This window comes from Protopterus annectens, chromosome 9.part0, assembly GCF_019279795.1.
Source record: "Protopterus annectens isolate FY-2018-M chromosome 9.part0, PAN1.0, whole genome shotgun sequence".
Taxonomy (NCBI): domain Eukaryota; kingdom Metazoa; phylum Chordata; order Ceratodontiformes; family Protopteridae; genus Protopterus; species Protopterus annectens.
The window spans coordinates 865884662-865905210 of NC_056743.1; the positions used below are offsets into that span (position 1 = coordinate 865884662).

Consider the following 20549-nt stretch of genomic DNA (forward strand, 5'->3'; position numbering starts at 1 on the left):
AAAAATAAAAACTCATGTGCTGGAAATTGTAAAATATGCCGAGCAAGAGCATTGTTAACATTACCTTTACTAACAGCATAACAATGCTCGTATATTCTTTGTTTTAGTTTCCGCTCGGTCTTACCTATATAAAATGAGGGACAAACCTGACAGCAAGCTGCATATACTACAGCTTTGGACTCACAATTAAAGGAGCCATTTATTGTGTAGTGTTTGTTATTAATATTGATGTCAGTAGTCACTTGAATGTGTTTACACTGTGTGCAATGCCCACATTTACGCATACCTTTATGTACCCGCTTGTTCGTACCTAACTGGTTGTCCATCTGCATGGGTATCATGAAGTTCATCACTTCTGTCTTAGGAAGCATGAAGTTGACTTTCCAACAGATTTTTCAGGTTAAAACCCCTTCTAAAAGTGAAGCGGGGTTCTTCCAAAATTAATGCCCAATTTTTTATAAAAATCTCTTTGACTCTTGCCGTGTCAGCTGAAAAAGTAGATAGGAAACCGAGATGTAATAACGTGACACTGTCATCGTTTTTGTCATGCTGTCGTGTAATTAGATTAATATTGGCAGTAATACCATCCTTATATGCTCTACTAGTATTTGTAACTCCTGGTTATTAAGTGGTTTAAGAATACTATCTACCAATTTAGCACAAGCAAAAGTAATCAAACCCCTACCATCAACAATGGGTCTAAAAGGGGGGTTCCTAATATCCTTGTGTAGTTTTGGAGTCCCAAAAATACTAGGAATTCTAGGTGCTACCATAGAAAGATATTGAAAGGTGTCTATATCAATAGACCCTTCCAGAAATAAATCGTCAAGAGCAGTTCTAATGTGCCTGTATGCAGTATTAACCTGATGTAAACTAGCAGGGGTATATACCTCAGAATCCATGTGTTCACGCATCTTACTAATGTAGTTAGACTGATTCATAAACACCATGCCCCCTCCCTTGTCCGGCTTCATAACTCTAATACCACAATTGTGTATCAAGTCGATGTATTGTTTGTCCTCAGAAATAATGTTAGTGTGCGTTAATCTAACATGCGTATCATTATCTGATAGTCTCCTTAAATCTATCTCACACATTTTTTCAAAGGACATTGATGTGGGTACAAGTGGGGGGTTAAACAAACTAGAAACTCGTAGAGAGTTCACAAGTGTAGAATTGGTCCCCATCAGAACCGCTAAATTCAATTTGTGCACATACATTTTAAGATCAACTATCATTTTTACAAAATTAGTTTTCTGATGGAGGACAAAGGAAAGACCTTTAGCAAAGAAATCAACCATATTTTGATCTACAGTTAAAGCAGTATAGTTGAAAATTTTAAAGTCACTGTGTGTGTTCAGTAAAATTTCTGGTTCATTAGGTGCAATTGGTGTTATCTCCTCCTCTTGTTCCTCCAATTGTTCTTCCAATTCCCTTGCCGTCTCAGGTTCGATTGATTGTTCTGGTTGTTGTGGTTTGAATCCCTGTCAACTTGAAAAACCTGGTTGTTAGCAAGAGCCATTAACATCATTCAACTGCTGCTGGTTAAGTTGTGTTTGGTTATTTCTTATTCTTTCACTTCTACGTAAAGGTTCTTCCAGATGAGCATTATGGTGAAAGGAGTTATTGGGACCATTGTTGTTAGGTACAAAATCAGGTCTAGAACCCATATAATCTTGAATACCATTCATGTGGGTGACTGGGGGGGCAGGGTATGCCTTGTTATGGACATAAGCCTGTACATCTCTGTCAATTTTTTTCTTTTTGGTGGCTAACAATTTGTTAATGGTAGCATCAATACTTGAATAAATTCTGCAATAGTCATATTTATACTGTTCAAAGTTGTGATCCCCACAAATAGAATGTTCCATTATTTCAAGTTCAGTTTTAAAAGTAGCAATTTCAGTACTATAAAAATTAACCAAAGTTTTAATGAATTCAGCTGCTTGCCTGTCAAATAATGCTAAAAGTTCCTTATGAAAAACAGATTCAGCAATTAAACCTGCAGGGAAGCGTCACTGTCTAAGTCCTTTGGGAATGATTTTCTCGTCTAACATTCAGTTAGATAGGCAACTTCAAGCTGCAGTTTGCGACATTTAAAAAGTTTTTGGTCAAATGCATTAAGCAAATCAGTTATATTACTCACATCCATTTTGGTCGTTCACTGTGTGAATAAAAAAGTTATTATGATCCAGAAAACCAGCCATGCTTGGGATGCTATTGACAGCATTAGAAACATTGTTACCAGCAGAACGCTCCCCTACTACATTCACTTCTTGTCTGGGAGCAATGATAACTTCCTGTGTCCCTTCCCTAATACTTCCTGAAGGTAAACAAGGCTGCACATCGTTAGTACTCAGACTTGCACTTCTATTAAGAGAACAGGGCAAATTAAGTCCTTGATTTGGTGTTTCTGCCATATTGGAGGTATTGACCATTCTTGTACCTTGCGCAAACTTCTGGGAAAGTGCCTCAACTTTCCCAAGAAGCATGTTTACCAATATGGTTAAATTCCCAACAGCATTTGCTTTGTTGGAGTTGCTGTTATGACTGTGACCCATAGTAGCATTAAGTTCCTCAGATGTTGATGGAAACAGTAGTTGCGAACCGCTTTCCCCATCTCCACTCCCACTCGCCATGATATCCAACAAAAAAACAAGAAAATCAAAAAACTACTAAAAATCAAAAGAAAAACGAGTTGAATGGTAGGAGAAAGCTGAAATAAGCAAATACGAATAACGTAATGCTAAAGCAACTAAAAACTTTAATATGGTAAGCGCTTTCAGTGGTAAAAATATTCCACCTTCTTCAGACCCAGAACAACATAAAACTGATGCTTATATAGCTTGTAGTTAATTATCAATTAGTCAATCAATCAACCAATAAAAATAAAACCAGATAAAAGTACAATATTTAAACAGTATGAAACCTGCTCTAAAATGTTACAATGTTAAGTACATAATACTCAATTTATAAATAACATTAAATATATATGTATAACATGTATGTTATACTAAAAAATCACATTTTAAAAAGCTACTAGGGCAAAACTGAAAATGTATAATATGTGATAATGACATAAATTTACTGTAAGAACTAAGTATTTAGCTAAATATAGACACATAAAAAATATATAGTAATATGTAAAAAATAAATAATTAATTGCATGCTGGTTAAAGACCAAAATCTGATCATAATAATACTGAATATATGACCAAAAACAAAGTCCATATTTTTATATATATAAAACTGTGTAAATGTTACTATGTTTCAAACTTAATCAACAAAATGTACAGCATCAAATTCGAAATCTTTTATGCAAAATTAATATGTTATCTATTTAAAGCTTTTAATTTTAACACGCTTTTAATAGACACAAATTCATTTAAATCAGGGAAAATGTATGCAGCCATTTTTATTTGCCAATACAACTCATTTTGTTCTAATAAAAGTTGCCAAGGCCCCCCTCTCGGGTCTAAAAGTGTTTGGTGTACAACCAAAAATAAAAACTCATGTGCTGGAAATTGTAAAATATGCCGAGCAAGAGCATTGTTAACATCACCTTTACTAACAGCATAACAATGCTCGTATATTCTTTGTTTTAGTTTCTGCTCGGTCTTACCTATATAAAATGAGGGACAAACCTGACAGCAAGCAGCTTACAGTGGTAACACAAAAATGTTGTATGATATCACCAAGCGACTTTCAGGAAAGTACAGTAAGCCAGAGAGACCTGTTAAAGATAAGCAAGGGAAAAACATCAATAGTATAGAACATCAACTGAAAAGGTGGGTGGAACACTTTGAAGAACTTCTAAACAGACCGTCACCTCTAAACCCTCCAATTATTGAGCCAGCCAATGAAGATCTACCAATCAATTGTGAAAAGCCAAGCAAGGAGGAGATCAGGAAAGCCATCATCCAAATGAAAAATGGGAAAGCGGCAGGACCAGATAACATCTCGGCAGAGGCCCTTAAAGCAGACCTGAATACATCAGTGGTGATGTTGTACCCACTCTTTGAAAGAATCTGGGCAGAGGAAACTGTTCCTTCAGAATGGAAAGAGAGCCATCTCATTAAGCTTCCCAAGAAAGGGGACCTTAGCAAATGCGACAACTACAGAGGCATCAATCTTCTATCAGTTCCAGGAAAAGTTTTCAACCGTATCCTTTTGGAAAGGATAAAGGACATCACTGGCAAAAAGCTGAGAGAAGAGCAGGCAGGCTTCCGCAAAAATAGATCGTGTACTGATCAAATTGCAACGCTCAGAATAATTGTGGAACAGTCGGTTGAATGGAACTCACCATTGTATATCAACTTTGTTGACTTTGAAAAGGCGTTTGATAGTGTGGACAGAGAGACACTGTGGAGCCTTCTGAAGCACTATGGTATACCAATGAAAATAGTAAATTTGATAAAGAACTCATACAATGGTCTATCATGCAGGGTTATACATGGAGGGCAGCTCTCTGAAAGCTTTCAAGTAAAAACTGGGGTCAGGCAAGGATGCTTACTGTCACCATTCCTCGTCCTGTTAGTTATCGATTGGATTATGAAGAAATCTACTGCAGGACAGAAAAATGGGATCCAATGGACCCTATGGAGTCAGCTGGAAGATCTGGACTATGCTGATGATCTCGCCTTCATCTCTCACAGCCAGCAGCAAATGCAAAACAAGACAAATTTGGTGGCAGTTACAGCACTAGAGGTGGGTCTTAACATTAACAATCTGAAGACAAAGATCCTTAAATTAAACTTCACAAATACTAACCCTATCACTCTGCAAGGGAAGCCACTGGAGGAAGTGCAGTCCTTTACCTACCTTGGTAGCATAATTGACAAGCAGGGTGGTTCAGAAGCTGATGTCAGGGCAAGGATAGGAAAAGCAAGAGCAGCCTTCATACAGTTAAATAGGGTCTGGAAAACAAGAGAACTATCCTTGATCAACAAGATAAGGCTGTTTAACTCTAACGTGAAGTCAGTACTGCTGTATGGGGCAGAGACCTGGGGGTTAAACAAGACCACCACTAAAAAACTTCAGACATTTACGAATAGCTGTCTCAGGAAGATTCTATGGATTCGATGGCCAGACACTATTAGCAACGCCACCCTTTTGGAAAGGACCAACCAACTTTCGATTGGGGAAGAAGTTAAGAGGAGGAGGTGGAGATGGATCGGGCATACTCTTTGCAAACCTGCAAACAATATTACAAGACAGGCATTGCGCTGGAATCCTCAGGGGAAGAGAGGAAGAGGCCACCCACAAAACACCTGGAGGCGAGACTTTGAGGCAGATGCTAAGCTTAGAGGCTACACATGGAACCAAATAGAACAGTTGGCCCAGGACAAGATTCGGTGGAGAGCTGTAGTTGGTGGCCCATACCCTGTCAAGGGTGACGGGCATAAGTAAGTAAGAAGTAAGATTGACTAATTGATAATTAACTACAAGCTATATAAGCAACAGTTTTATGTTGTTCTGGGTCTGAAGAAGGTGGAATATTTTTACCACTGAAAGTGCTTACCATATTAAAGTTTTTAGTTGCTTTAGCATTACGTTATTCGTATTTGCTTATTTCAGCTTTCTCCTATCATTCAACTCGTTTTTCTTTTGATTTCTATCTTATGGTGTCAGTGAAATGAGTTTCTATCAAATGAGCTTTCTATCATTTGACAGGGACCCGATCTCTGCTGAGTCTCTACAGATATGAACTAAGTAAAGGCTCTAAAAGTCACAAAAAAATCTAAGGATTCAAATCAACAAAAGCAGTCATAGCTGAGCATGGCTGTGAGCTAGAGGGAAGGTTGTTAGTATAGGGTGACCTCTACGTACAGATCTGCAATTAGGGTAAGGGCTCAAAACCTATAAATCTTGTAACAAAAAGGTCTATTTGCAGTAATAACAGGAAAGTCCCTAGTGAATATTCCTAGTGAATATCCCTTTTGGAGCACACATTTTTAATTATGTTCTTAGAGGAAGACCTCAACTTGGAAATAATATCTGGCTTAAAATGATTTGTGGGGGTATTCAAGGCTGACCAATATCATGGCATAGATGCCATTTAAAGATACAAAAAGCTAGTTATCCTTAGGTGTATCCTAAGTTCTAGCAACATACTACTTAGGTTATCTGCAGACATTGATATACTGTAACATCAACTCTCCATGAGTTGTGTAAGTAGGGTAACATGCTGGCAAACTGATAGGTGGAAACCGCTCATTTTGTTGAGCAACAGCTTGAGAGGTAGGTAAGTGATTTTCTCTCAATGAGCACACCAGTAATTGACCATGGAATAGCAATATCATAGATGGAGAGGAACAGTCCTGTTTATAGATTTAGGACTGTTCTCTGTCTGAGATAGTATAGCGCAAAACAGTTGAGATTTCTTGTCCTATTAAGTACTAGTCTAGCTGTTCTTCTGGACCATTCTTCTGGACCATTTTAAGCCTAGTCAATTTCCCCTTCAAAAGTACGAATCAGACTCTGTACCTTGTGACAGTGAGGTAAATACCTTAATCATTATACTAACCCCTAACTCTAAGCTCAGCAGTTGATGTTCTGATCTCACCCTGTTTTTCATCTTGTTCAGTAAATATTGGGATCATTGCCAACTGGATCTCTCTGAGCTAGAGCTCAATGATTTGAAATGAGACACAGATAGACTGATTCTAGCTGGACATTGTTGTCAACGTAGACATAAAGTTAAGGTGCACTTTTAGCAAATCTATACCCTTCTGCAAGGTAAAATAAAATGGTTGCACTGTTAGACCCTATAATTCTAGCAGGTATGACAGCCACCAGAATAAAGCTTTCCATGTTGTAATTACAGCTGTGTAGAAACAGAAGGCTGAAATGGGGAATAGTAAGTTTCTCTATGATAAATTAAATGTTAATGTAAATTAAATTAAATGTCTCATGGGGATACTAACCATCAAAGCAGAGAAAGACGTAACTCTCAAAAACAGTTAAAATGCCTTAATAGTGGCCAAAGACACACTTAGTTCTAATCCAAGTGAAAACTGGAAATTGCAGTTAAGTAATTTTTTTGTGTGAAGAACGGCTGATATTCAAGTCAAATATCTCAGTGAGGTACTGCAAATTCTGGGGAAATACAGCTAAAAGGGCTCTAAGTTATGATTGTCTGTCACCAAGAAGTGCATTTACACTCATTCTGATATGTCTTTTGCAAGGAATATTTTTGAGAAGATGAAATAATGGATGCAGTTCTGCTGGAAAGTCAACATGACCTACATATCAATGGAAACAAGAAGCCAAACCATGCCTTCAACCTGAGTACATGGAGGTCCAAATGTGGGCATTCATATCAGTGAGTCAACACAGTTTTTCTGTGAGGAAGCCATGGGGAGTGAGTTGCTAAAGCTGAAGGAGAAGAAACCTTGATTCCCTTTGTCAAAAGGGGCAATTTGAATCAGTTTGACCTTGCAGATTGATTTACCTTCTGGGTGGCTTTCATCATTAAAGCAAAGGAGGAAAGCATAAGGAAGGAATTGGAGGTCATACATTAACCAAGGTCTTTTGAGTTTGGACCTTGAGCAAGTAGGAGGGAAAATAATGATGTCATTTAATGATGTCATTTAATTCTGGCTGGAGATGTGATCTAATGGCAACTTGGTTTGTCCCAGTTGCAGAATATTGCTTTCACTGTATATGGACTTGGTGACCATTGGTGAGGCATTAGTTTGTATGAATTCAACCAGGTAGTGAAGCAAGTAGATTTTTGGGGTATGCATGACTATTAGCAACAATCTTGCTGAATGTTCCATGACCAGTCTCTCACAGCCTCCCTGCACAAGGGATAGGAGTGTGTCTTCCTTATTTGTTGATGTACAGCATTGTGGCCAAGATTTTCAACTAAAAGAACTGTGCTTCTATTAAAAGCGAGTCCTTAAAGGTCTCACTTCCAAAACATTGACATGAAGGTGAAACTGTTGAAGATTCCATGTTCATTGAACCAGCTTCCTCTTTAAAGTGCTTCCCCCGAAGAGCAGATACATACACACGAACTACCTGTGGTAAAACAGTAACCTGTAAAAATATTTCTGGGATTAGCATATTAGCTGAGATGGGACTTGTAAGTCTAGGACAACCTAATGGGACTATAGTGAAGTCCATATGGTGGATCACTGAACTTACAATGTCGAGAGAATGGATCGTGTGGATCCAGGTGTGTGGGTATACAGATATACTTCCTACCATGAGATTAAGTACCAAAGGATACAATGCTGCCTTAGGCAACTTTTCTAAGACAAGTTAATGTACTATATCCATGGCACAAGCTATGAAAGCACCATCTGACATGATCATAGTTAGGACTTTGGAAAACTGGCTGTCACTCCCTCCTTAGCAGTGGAACAGCTTAAGCAGTAACACACCCTGCCAGATGACACTGTCTGCTAATAACATACCCAGAAGCCACTCATCAAAAGATGGAACTACTTTAGAGTTCTGCAACTGCAGGCATACAGCTTATAAATACTCCATGGGACAAGGTGAGGCAGGAGGGAAGAGTCCAACACTGATAATGATTGACTTATTTTTGAAATGGAAGGAAACTTTAAGAATGATTAGCTATTCTGACATGCAAGGAGGTGTACCAAAGATCAAAACAACACATCCAGTGAAGACTTTATAAGTGAAGGAGGGACTCTACTACTTGTAGTGCACATGGCTTGCCATTCATGCTCGAACTCAAATATGTGTTTGGCAAGGTGTACTATTTGTAAGTAGAGAGAGGGGCTGCTGTACTTTACCTGAATTCATATTCAAGTTTGAGTAAGCTGCACATGGCAGGGATGGAGAGGGAGTGGGAGGGGGTGAAAGTGTAAATTAGGGTTTCAGGCAGGGATCGTGAATGGGATTTAGGTTTAGGGAGTCTGAGGAGAATTATAGGGTTAGGGAGCAATCTGGGACATTAGGTTTAGGGAGGGGATTGGAGTTGTAGGTTTAGAGAGCAATCAGAGGCTTTAGGGTTAGAAGGGGGTGTGAAGTCTTAGGGTTAGGGAGCATAGACTTTGGTTACAGACTGGGTAGGAGTTAGGACTCTGGTAGCACTATAGAGTTTAAGAGGTAGAATATTGAGAGGGCTAAGTAGTTAAATTAGATCACACCACTGGAGGTTAGGACACTTGCCTTTTAGAACAAGTGGCAGCAAGCATGTCACATGCTACTAGCATGTGTAACACTTGTATTAGACCCACAATGGAGGAATAACTGATTGGTGATCACATGGGTCCCTTCAAACTATCTATGGTATGATCCTAGTTATTTTCATTAGGGATAATATATAATTACTAACCCTGGGATGGATAAGGTCAATCTATCACAACATCGGATATGTTATTTTGAGCAAAGAAAGGGAAACTGGCTTCGTTTAAAATGGCCAACAAGGGCAACTAACCTGGTACTAACCATGAATTAATGAATCTATGTGAAATGGCTTTTCTGAAATGATGAGACTGAGGATGCTTATAACTGGAACTGGCCTGGGCAACCCTGACTTTGATTTGCACTATAAATCTTGAAAAGTACTTGAGTCTTTACTAGTCTGTAGCATCCTCTTGGATGCCTCTTTTTTGAAGAGCTTCTGCACATCCTTAATTGCCTGATGTATTTGATAAGATGGGATTTGCAAACAAGTATAATATCAGAAAAAGTTAGAAAAGGAGAAATGAGATGCTAATATCCTTGAATTGCTATCTTCCTGATGCACAACTCCTTAGTAATTTACCACCGAGCTAGGAAGAGAGCAGAGAATGTTCTAAGACCACCTATGAAGTGAGGCATTTGGGAAAGGCATCAGGAATGCTGTAATATGCTTTGATGAAGGACATACACTCCTTGAAAATGACAGAGATCTAGGATGTAGCAGGAGAAGAGTGCTGGTGACCAGTCCTGTCTTGTCACAGCTGCAGCTTGCACCATAAATCAGGTCAATGCTGACCTTTCTGCATTCTGGCAAACTAATCTTGAAAAAGATAAAAATATATGCTATCAGTCATGAAGGTCTTACAGTTTTATTTCACGTCCTACAAATGTTCATCAGTCTTAGGTTCAGGCAAAAAGGAACCTTTAAAAGTCAGTGAAGGTCATACTGTTGTCCTCAGTGAACATAGTAAGATGCAGCCTGACATGTTGGTATATAGCAATGCCAGTTCCTTCTGTTCTTGCAGCCTCCTCAGTGGTGTTATAAGCTATGTGGACTATGACATTACTTGAGTTAGTTATAGGTAAATCCTGGGCCTTAGCAGATTCTTCAGTGGATATGCGGGCAATCCATCCAATACCCTCTACTGCTGATCTCACAGATTCTACGGAAAGTACAGAATGTGGGATATATAGTTAAGCGCCCTATTTTAATTTCTCCAAATCTTTTGGGTTTCTAATACCATGACAGAAATGGACCCCCATTCCTAAGTCAAAGTATGAATAAAGTTCATGAAATTAGTATTGTTTCACTCTTTGATGTCAGCTAAAAGTGTTCTTCACAGCACCCGCAATGTGCCCAGTAATGACTTCTTCTGCAATTTGTACAGGGTTACATGTATTGGTAACATATCTAAATAGGATTGTAGACTCTTTTTTATAAGACCCATTGCTCCTATTTCTGGGTGTCTTTCTTCCACATTGCTCTCATTTCTGCTTGCAAATCCTGATATTTTATGACTTTGTGTCTCTCTGTACACAGGACACTGTAGTCACTGAGTATGGCAACTTCAATCATCAGTGCTACTTTTGTCTTCTTTCCTCCTTTTCTTGGACCACTGTATCCAGTTTTCTAGCATCTATCTTTGGAACTGTTGGTAATGGATGATCCCATGTGATGTAAACCATCATTTTCTATGATGCTTTGTGGCTCATTTTTCCAGTGTTTTCCAGACACTTCAGTACCATAATGTTTGCACAATCCCCAGTGCAACAGTCTTGCCACATTATTATGCCTTTCAGTATATAGTCCTTTTGCCATTAGTATGTCACAACCAACAATGAGGTGTTTAACTTTTTCTAATTCTGTTTTACAAAACCTACATTTGTCTGTTTCTCCCACATGTTCAATGGACTTTGTAAACCAACATGTATGTAGCCCACTATCTTGTGCCACCAATATTAACCTTTTATCTCTTGGTTTGAATTTGCCTCTCCTTAACCATTCCTGCTTTCATTCCTGATCAACATGAGGTTCTTCCAGAATTTTTCTATACTTGCAACTATATTTATGCATGTTCCATATTTCTTGCCTTCTCATCTGGTCCTTTACCTTATATTCTTTCTTTTGTTTTTTGGCACATTCAGTTGTTGCCTGGTTTTTATCCACTTGTGGTTTGATTTCCATTCCTGCTTGATGCTGATATACTTCTGCTACCCTAAGCACGGAAGTGATCTTAGGTTTATTCTCCTCATGTTTCAAGATTTTCACTACATTTGGGTCTTGTGAAGTCAGCAGATATGTGTGGAGCCCCACGATTGCAGATCAGTACAAGTAATCAATTTCAAGGAGGCCCATCCCTCCTTCGGAACGGGGAATATATAAACTTAGTATGCACTGATTTTTATAAATCCTTTGGTGAGTGTGAAGCATCCTTCTTCTTTTCCTCCATTGACATCAGGAGGAAGTGTTGTCATTCAACAGTCAGTGAGAAGGAAGGCCGACAGTTCAGTCATGGATTCTGCTTCTAATGGAGACATTTTGCATCAGACGACGAGTATTTTTCCATTGTGAGGACTGTCAGTAGTGCCAATAATTCTAACAATGACAACAAATCTTTTTTACAGGAAGGTTTCAACCATCCAGGCAACATGAACCACAGCAGGAACAATGGGTACCAGACTCGGAGCAGGGGACGGAGCAGGTCTCGCAAGTAGCCAACTCCTGTTACCCTGTAAGTTCTAGTATTTCAGTTTACAATCTTTCAAACATTGAATTAACTGAAGAACATGTGACGGTCTTACAACGGGGGCTGAATTTTCAGCCTAGTAGAAGAGCCAACATTACGAAGTCTTTAGTTGAGCTGAAATTATATTCTCGCAAATTAAATCTGGAATACATTTTATGTGATGTTGGACATAAAAATATTTTATCTAAGCCTTCTACTTACAATCCCAGTCTGGTACATACTGTAAGAGTCTTACTACATAAGAATTATAAGTCTTACTACATAAGTCTTACTACATAAGAAGTATTTATAGCAAAGGAGGAAAATGTTGATGTTCTAAAATTCGTAGATTCATTAAGTCATAGTGGGTTTTTAAAGTTTGTAGTGGGTGAGTGTGGTCTTAAAGTGTCTTTTTTGAATGTGGAAATCCAATGGGACATACATACTAGTACTTTTTTGAGTAGTATTCATTGTAAAAGCACTTTGTGCAACAGTTATGTTCATTTCAAAAGTAGTCACCCCAATTTTATGAAAAAGAATATCCTGCGGGACCAGTTCATTAGAGCATCATGTATGACAGTCGAGGACCAAGTTTTTCTTAATGAAGTAGAATTTATTAAGAGGTTATTTCTGGAAAGAGGATACCCTGGGGACTTATTAAACAATATAGCTCAGCAAATTATCTCTAGAAGAGATGTTGATTTCCCTCCGATGTTAACATAGGGCTTCTCTAAGAAACCTATTCTGGTGGTGTTAGGGATAAGAAGGAGGGGAAAGATGATGGACCCAGGTTTTGTTTAGATATGAGCATTGACAACAATATCATACATACAATTATTTGTGAAAATTGGAAGGTTATTTCAGGAAATGGAGGCATTGCTAATGTTCTGGGGGATAGCCCCTCTTTTGTGTATAAGAAAAATTATAGTATCAAGCAAATGTTGGAAAGCAACAGGCAGGGGATGAAATCTTATTTTTTTGGGCAATGGGGGTATGGTGAAATGTTTAGGTTGTACAGCATGGAGAGTTATTCATGAAGGTTCTTTTGTTTTTTGGTAACATTTAGATTGCACTGTTCCAGTTCCTGGTAGGTTGGATTGTGGTTCCACTGGTATAGTATATGTTGCCCTGTGCTCCACTTGTCCAGCTTTTTATGTCAAAATGTGTACTAGGAGTTTGAGAAAGAGACTACAGGAGCATCAGTATGCTATAAAAACAAAACATGTGAACAACGCTCTGTACAAACACTCAAGTTTGTGTGTAAACTGGAAAAAAATCACTTTCTCTATAGTAGAGGTTGTTAGACCGGATTTAAGGGGAGGTAATTACAGGAATTTTGTAAAACAGAGAGAAGTTGAATGGCAATTTAAACTTGCTTCTTACATTTCACCTGGTTTAAATGACACTGTTAGCATTAAGTGTTTTTTAAAGAACAGGAAAGTTACTATTGGTATTTTTTTAAGTTTATTTTTAATTCCCTTATAAGAAATTTTTGGGAAGTTAATAGCACTTTTAGAACTCAATGTGTTAATTTAAGCTGTTTTAATTGATGCAAAGTGTCAATTGTTTTGTTCATATTGATTGTATTATTTAATAATGTGTAATTGTTACTGGGAAGTTTATTTCTGATTGCATGTCTGACAAATAGTGAATATTAAAGTCTAACTATGCTAATAACCACATTTGTATTGTTCTCCTGGTGCTTCTTCTGTGTTTTTTTTTTGTTATTGTGTTAATTTGTTTTATCAAACATCTTGACTTTTTGGGTTTTATTGAACTTATGCAGTCAATGTCTTTCATTGATCTTAATATGTCTATCTCTATTAAGTCAAGCAACTCTTCTCTTAGCTCATTTTCTTCTAAACTGAGGGCAGATTTTTTGTTTTCCATTTACTGTGGGCATTCTATAGAAAGTTCTATTGAATCTTCCTGTGGCACATTCTCTTCAATTTCATCCTGTGCCATCCATTGCTCTGCCATATGAGAACTCACCTGCCTATCACTCCTCAACATTAACTTTGTCAGATTTCCACAGTTTCTGGTTTCTTACCTTGCTGTCCAGCTTCACATGAATGTTTATACTCGTTTCCTGTGGAAGGCACCAAAATATCTTTATATGGCACCTGACCAATTGCTTCCTGTTCTGCTGGTTTCCACTTAATTTGGCATTCCATTGCTCTAGCCTTTTGTGGTGCTTTCTTTATTAGATTTTCTACACTGAATTATTCACTTTGGAGGTGCTCCATAACCTCCGTTTCCATTTCTTTATCTCCTCCATTACTGATCTCCTTTTCTACTTTTCCTCTTTGTCTTCTTATTTTTTTGTGTTGTAAAGTTTTCCATGTCCAGACTCCTTTGCCTGTACATCTCTTCAAATATCTTTGGTGCTGCTCTTTTTGTATTGATTAGTTTTGCTTTCTCCTTTGCATAGATATTACACCATATTAACTCTCCTTTTCTTTCCCATGTCTATATTTCTTTTTCAAACATCTCATGATCTTCCTGTTTCTCCTTACCTTGGAGACTCATTCCATCATGCTGTGAAGAAACCTGTGTTAGACCTTCTACATCAAATCCTTCACTTCGTAGGCCCTCCATAACTTCAACTTCTATTTTTTTTTAATTCTCCCTTACTAATCTGCTTTTCTACATTCTCGCTTTGTGATGTTATTTTTTTTATTGTGAAAATTTCCATGTCTGGATGCTGTATTTCTCTTTGAATATATTTGGGGCTGTCTTTTTTATATTGATTAAACTGGCTTTTGCCTTTGCATAAATATTGCACCATATCAAATCTCTCTTTCTTTCCCATGTCCATATTTCTTTTTTATACTTTTCAAAAATAGGTTTTGTTATTTATATTTTCACACTTCCTCAGATGCTTCTTTTTCCAAACAGATCAAAGTTTCTTGGTCTATATATTGTTTCTCAAAATTCTGTTGTATTAATGACCACAATTTTTTATCTGAAGCTTCTGACAGTTTTTTTTGCTGAGGTATTTTTCTTTCCTCTAATTTATCTCTTAATCTTTTTGTATATCTTGTGTCTGCAAATTCTAGGCTTTTTGCCTAATAGTAACAATTCAGCATTTCTTTTTTTATCCTCAGTAGTCCACTCTATTGTTTTTATGGCTCTTCTTTGGCCTATACGTTTTTGTGATTTTTGTGGACTGCTACTTCCTTCTACAACAGGGGTCCATCCTCCCCCTGGGCCTGGTCTAGCCCCATTGTAAGAATGTTTCCATATTTTGAGAATTCTACACTGTCATTTTTTTCAATCCTAGCACCAGTGCACCTACCAGGATTGGGCACTTTTTTATCCAGGGTCTTGTCCGCCCAGCTAACTTTTTTCATTTTTGACCTACGTCTGTCCATGATATATGTTATGTAAAATACAGTCTATATATCAGTGTCACCATGGTGAGATTTTGTAGAAAACAGGGTCCACTTCGTGAAGATACTCACCAAGACTTGACGATGAATTCAATTTCAGCATTACTACTCTCCTTTGCTTGCTGACTTTTCATTTCTCCCTTCGGCACTCTACAGGATGAGGCAAAATATGAATACACATGCTTTCCAAATATGTTTATAGCCCTTTATAGTTCCCTTTCTGAGGGAAGGGCAGTCAGTCTGTGAAAACTAATTGTTTTTCTCACAGCCACAGTGGAGAGCATTGTGGCAAGCTCTGATAGCCCTGTCAAAGCTGAATACTGCCTTAAAGGATGGAATACCTGGTTGATCTGCTTTGAGACTGGGGTCACTGTATCTGGATTCTCCTATGCAATATTAGTGGCAACTTTAAGATGTCCAGCAAGTGCTTTCACCAAGAAGACAACTAGTTTACTGGCACCTTTTTAAGCTGAAGCTCAAGAAAGGATGCCAGTTCAGTGAATCACCCCTCTATTTTGCATCAGTTATACAATTGTAGTGAATTTTATGCCATCAAGGTGAGATGCTATATTGTGTTCTGATCCCAAGCAGTAAAGGCATTTATTGTGCTTTTTGGCAAGTGGTATTTGCCTGTACTGTCAGAAATAGCGACAACGGATATCATATTGATAACTTTTGTTCTGACATGAGAAAAATTAACTACAATTCACCAAAATTACAAAGAATTAATGTAGCATAGCAGGCAAAAAGAAAGTAATAAAGAAATTTACTTGCAGCCATAAGAAGTTTACCCACAATACTTGATAATACCCAAAATGCCAATGCCTCTTCTTGAGAGGTTTTGTGGCAGAAAAGAACTCAAGAGAAGAAGCAAGGTACAGTATACAGTGGGATAAAGGGTGGTGTTTCAGCATGGAAGTAGCTATGGTATGGGGGCATCAGTCTTATTGTTACTTAGGTGGACTTCTTCACTGTCAGATCTGATATATTCTAATAGGAAAACAAAAATAAAAATTGAATAAGTTATAAATAACTGCTGGAACTACCACACATACTAAAATGAAAATGATTTAAAGCTCTGTAACATAATGAGCATTATAACACAGGAAATATGATGTATTCCCAGAAATTATCTCAGAAGGCATTTGCTGAAAGAATTTCATCAAGCTGTCCCTGAGGGGTATGAAGAACTGAAGAAAATGAGCTTGCACATGTCTGGGGCAATTAAGCATGAGACTGGCATTAGTGGCAGATAACATTTCACCAGTGAAGGCTTCAGCTGGGACAATGGCCACTGCCTACAAATTTTGACCAATGAAAATGATAACAAAGGTAAGAATATTTATTTGTAATAGTGGCTGCTGAATTATTCCTGCTTAAATAAAAAATAAGTTTTCCACTGTGCAGCTGTCATGGACACACATGAAGGAAAGTAATGAGAGAAAAGGAGACATAGTCAAAAGCAGGCTATGGTTAAAGAGAAAAAAGAAGAGATGAGTTAAGTCAGCATAACATATGCTTATACTTGGTAGCTTGAAGACAATACATAAATTCAATTAGAAGCTAAGATAAATTAGAAATCTGTATCTCAAGTCCGTAAAAAACAACATGTAAAAGTAGAAATCTTACCAGTACAACAGGATAATAACAATAACTCTTATAAATGTCATCCACGTCTGCTTTAATGAGGTGATAGGATGGAGGAAAAGGATGAAACATCTCTCTCTTCTTAGTATCCCGTGAATCTCCTGCCTCGACTCCCATCTTTTCCATGCACTGTCCTAGAGCCAAGTCTTCAACAGCACTTGTGTGGGTACATGTGTTGTTAGCAAATCCATCAATGAAGCGCTGCAGGGCTTCCCTGCTTAGAACATAGCCTGCTCCACCGCTCATGTACCCCTGGCTGACAAATGGTCTAAATCGTTTACCAAAATAAATAGGTTTGCTGGGAGTGTAGTTGGAGAGAAGCCATCTCAAGTTTTGCATGACAACATAAGTGTCATCATCAGCCTTCAAGAACCAGTCATAATCACTAAAGTGGTGCTCGTGAATATACTGGAAGGCACGGATGGTTTTCCAGTACAGCTGGTCTCTACCTTCTTTAGCATCTAATCCTATAGTAGGAAAGTTTTCATCAGTGACAGAACTCATGAAGAGTACATTGTTACAGTGCCTGGCCCAAGTTGCTTTCACATGCTTGGCTTTCGTTTCCAAGTTAGATGGCCCTGTCATGACCCAGCATAGTATTCGAACCTTGTGATAGAGTTCATCGGCTATGGTGCTCTCCAAAACTAAAAAAAAAATAAATAAATAAATTTAAAAAAACAGACAAACAAACAAACAAAATTACACTTAACTACTAGTATAGTTCCTCCATTTCAGTCAATAAACTTAACTAGGCTTGGATGAATTTACCATCGGTAGTATATTGGTATATAAGTTTATTACTGCCCCAGCATGAAAAAGAACTAAATATTTAATTACATAAGCAGCAGGCATCCCTCTATCAATTCCTTTCTTACATTTTCAATAACACCGATGCTATCAATAATAAATAGTAGCAATAGTAACATCTGGGTGGCAAAGTAGTACAGTGGCTAGTCTTCCTCCAGGGGCTGCGGCTCTCTCCTAGTGTTTGGTTACTGCCCATGTGGAGTCTGTGTTGTAGCCTAGGTTTTCTCTAGGTTCACTGCTTTTCTTCCATTTCCTAAATGACATACTGCTTGATTAATTAGTATAAACTGACCATATATGCAGCAGTTTGCATGTCTGCTTGTGATATAAAATCTGCTGCCATATAATGGACTTTGAGGTTACAAAAAACCTATATGAAGAATATAAGAGGGGCTAAATTGTTTGCGGGCAAAAGTCTTGTTTAACACAGATGGTCTCTGAAGAACAGGGAAATGGGATACCAAACTACAAGGAAAGTCACATCTGATCGACTTCACTCTTTATGTTTCATCTATATCAAATGTGTTATCAGAAATTTAATGCTATGGTTCAAAGTAGAATGCGTTTTTCTCCAGCACTTAAAATGTAACAATATAATCTGCAATAGCTAATTTTTGGGAAAGCAACTTTTTCATGATGTTATAAAAAATTCTGACTCTTGAAGAATTTCTACACAGAGGAATTGAACATTAAATGCCTACCTGAGTTATAGTGATAAATAGTGCGGTTTCCCTGCATGGGTAGTTCTTTGCTCTTGTAACTGTAAAATCCAAAAAAACCAATACAAAGTCCACAGCAGAAGACCAGCCCTCCTGCTGTCCTTGATTTGTACAACAGCATTTGATCTTGAATTTTCAGCTCAAAAGTCTGTCACTTCCTCACTGGGCACTAAAATCATAAAAACAAGTTAGACATAGTGTATGCTTTACATAGAAAAAAAGACAGTGACTTTCCTGCATGAATAAACATTTCTTTGTTAAATTTCTTCCTAGGATTTACATGCCCTGCACTACATTTCAAACCCTTCTTTCTGCCACATAGGAAATGGTGCATATCTCTAGTTGACATTAAATTATGAAAAATATTCTCTTCAACAATGGATCTTTAGAAATATGTCTTGTAGATATAGAACTATCAGTTGTCACATCAAAACCTGGTTTCAGATTTTTACATCAGTTTTCCTCTTTTAAGAGTGATCTCTAGATCAGTGCCATTCATGCCTATATTTGGCATAAAGCAGTGCGCCCTTCTCATGCTCTCCAGTTCTTTTTGGATCCTCAGCACTAAGATGTCATATTAAGCTAGAAATATACCTTCAAATATAGTCCCTGTCAAAGAAAATAGTATTGCTGTCACAATTCCCATAGTAAAAAGTAACAAGAAAATGACAATGATAGTAGTTGCAAGCTATGAAATTGACTGATTGCTTAAGCATAAACGCACTTAATTGAAAATGAGCTATAAAATGGAAAAAAAAATATTTATGTAGCATATGCAGTTTCAGAGCTGCTCTCTGAAATCAGGAAAAATACAACATTCTTAAGGACAATTCCGACAAAGATGTTATTTTCTTATCTCAGACTAAGCATAAGTACATTTCAGACTAGAGTAGTGCCATGGCTCTAGTGTTTGGCAGCACAGTTTATTATGGCCTTTTCTGTTTTTCTTGCATTTTTAACTTTGAGATCATGCATTTTTTCTTCATTTTTTTAAGCTCCATGTACTACAAATAAATATTTGACAACTCTAAGTGTGTTACAGATTTCAAAGCTGTACTGTGTATCTTTGTGTAAATGGGCAAGTAAAGTTCCATACGGAGTAGTTAAAGTTCCATATGGAGCAGGTAAAGTTCCTTGCACTACAAAGAATTATGATCAGGCCTCTGCAATCATAGCTACATTATTATGTTTTCAAAATGGATGTCAAGATTCACTTATCAAGCTTTGCTTCACCCTACTCTGAAGGTGAATTTCATGGCATCTAATCCTTGAACACAACTTTATTTATGGTCGGATACTCGATTATAATCTTATATATTAGGTGGGGGAAAGCCCCACCACAATCATCATGCACAAGGCTTTGCTCCCTGTCCCCCCCCTCAAATTAACAAACAACTCCCAAGTCAAACAACATGTGACCAGGTTAGCCCTTTTCACTTAAGTGGGATTTCTATAACTAATTCCTCAGCAGCATACATAATTACTACCCAGTATCTGCTTCACATATCACAAGTGAAGGTGGTGAAAACTCCTCCATCTTTTGAAAGCACTTTTTAGAGTGTTGATACCTACATCACAGCTGATATGGGTTTTTTTTTTAAGAGATATTTTTTTTAATTTGATAAAGCAAGTTTTTGGTCAGATGTTTCTGCCCTAGAGATTACTAGAACCAAATAAATCCTCACCTGCAGCAGAAAGAACAATAGCAGTTTTGAACTCATAGACTCATATATTCATAGATGTAACTAGACAGTGTCAGTCTGTAGACCATAATTACCTTGCCAATACATCTCCTGCCTCCAGAAGGACAAAACAACTAAAGCCCAGGACAATTTATGGGTGTTTATCCATTTGTAAAGGTCTGCCTTAAAGGAAGTAAAGGCATCACTCTGTATTTTATGAAATGGAAGATTGTTCAGAGATGGGGCAAACACTGAGTAATGCATTTACATGACTTACTGATTTGTTGATGAAGATTCAAGTCTTTAGTTTGAGTGTCTATAAAGCTATTTGTTTTGTGGAGGTGTAAAAAGGCAAGAAGGGCTGAGTCATGAACAGCATGAAATGTTAAACATAAATTGCAAGGTAAGCGTATA

At 37.6% G+C, this 20549-nt stretch overlaps 1 protein-coding gene across 1 annotated transcript in view; it reads right to left on the reverse strand.

Annotated features, from left to right (window-relative positions):
• Positions 1-20549, reverse strand: part of LOC122811620 (glycoprotein-N-acetylgalactosamine 3-beta-galactosyltransferase 1-like) — a 128099-nt gene that overhangs the window by 45581 nt on the left and 61969 nt on the right. Inside the window, exons 2-3 of the mRNA XM_044083589.1 lie at positions 18436-18622; positions 16910-17571 (exon numbers count right to left, since the gene is read on the reverse strand). Coding sequence (XP_043939524.1) covers positions 16910-17571; positions 18436-18574 — 801 coding nt within the window. The 5' untranslated portion in view covers positions 18575-18622. The remainder of the gene's footprint in view (positions 1-16909; positions 17572-18435; positions 18623-20549) is intronic.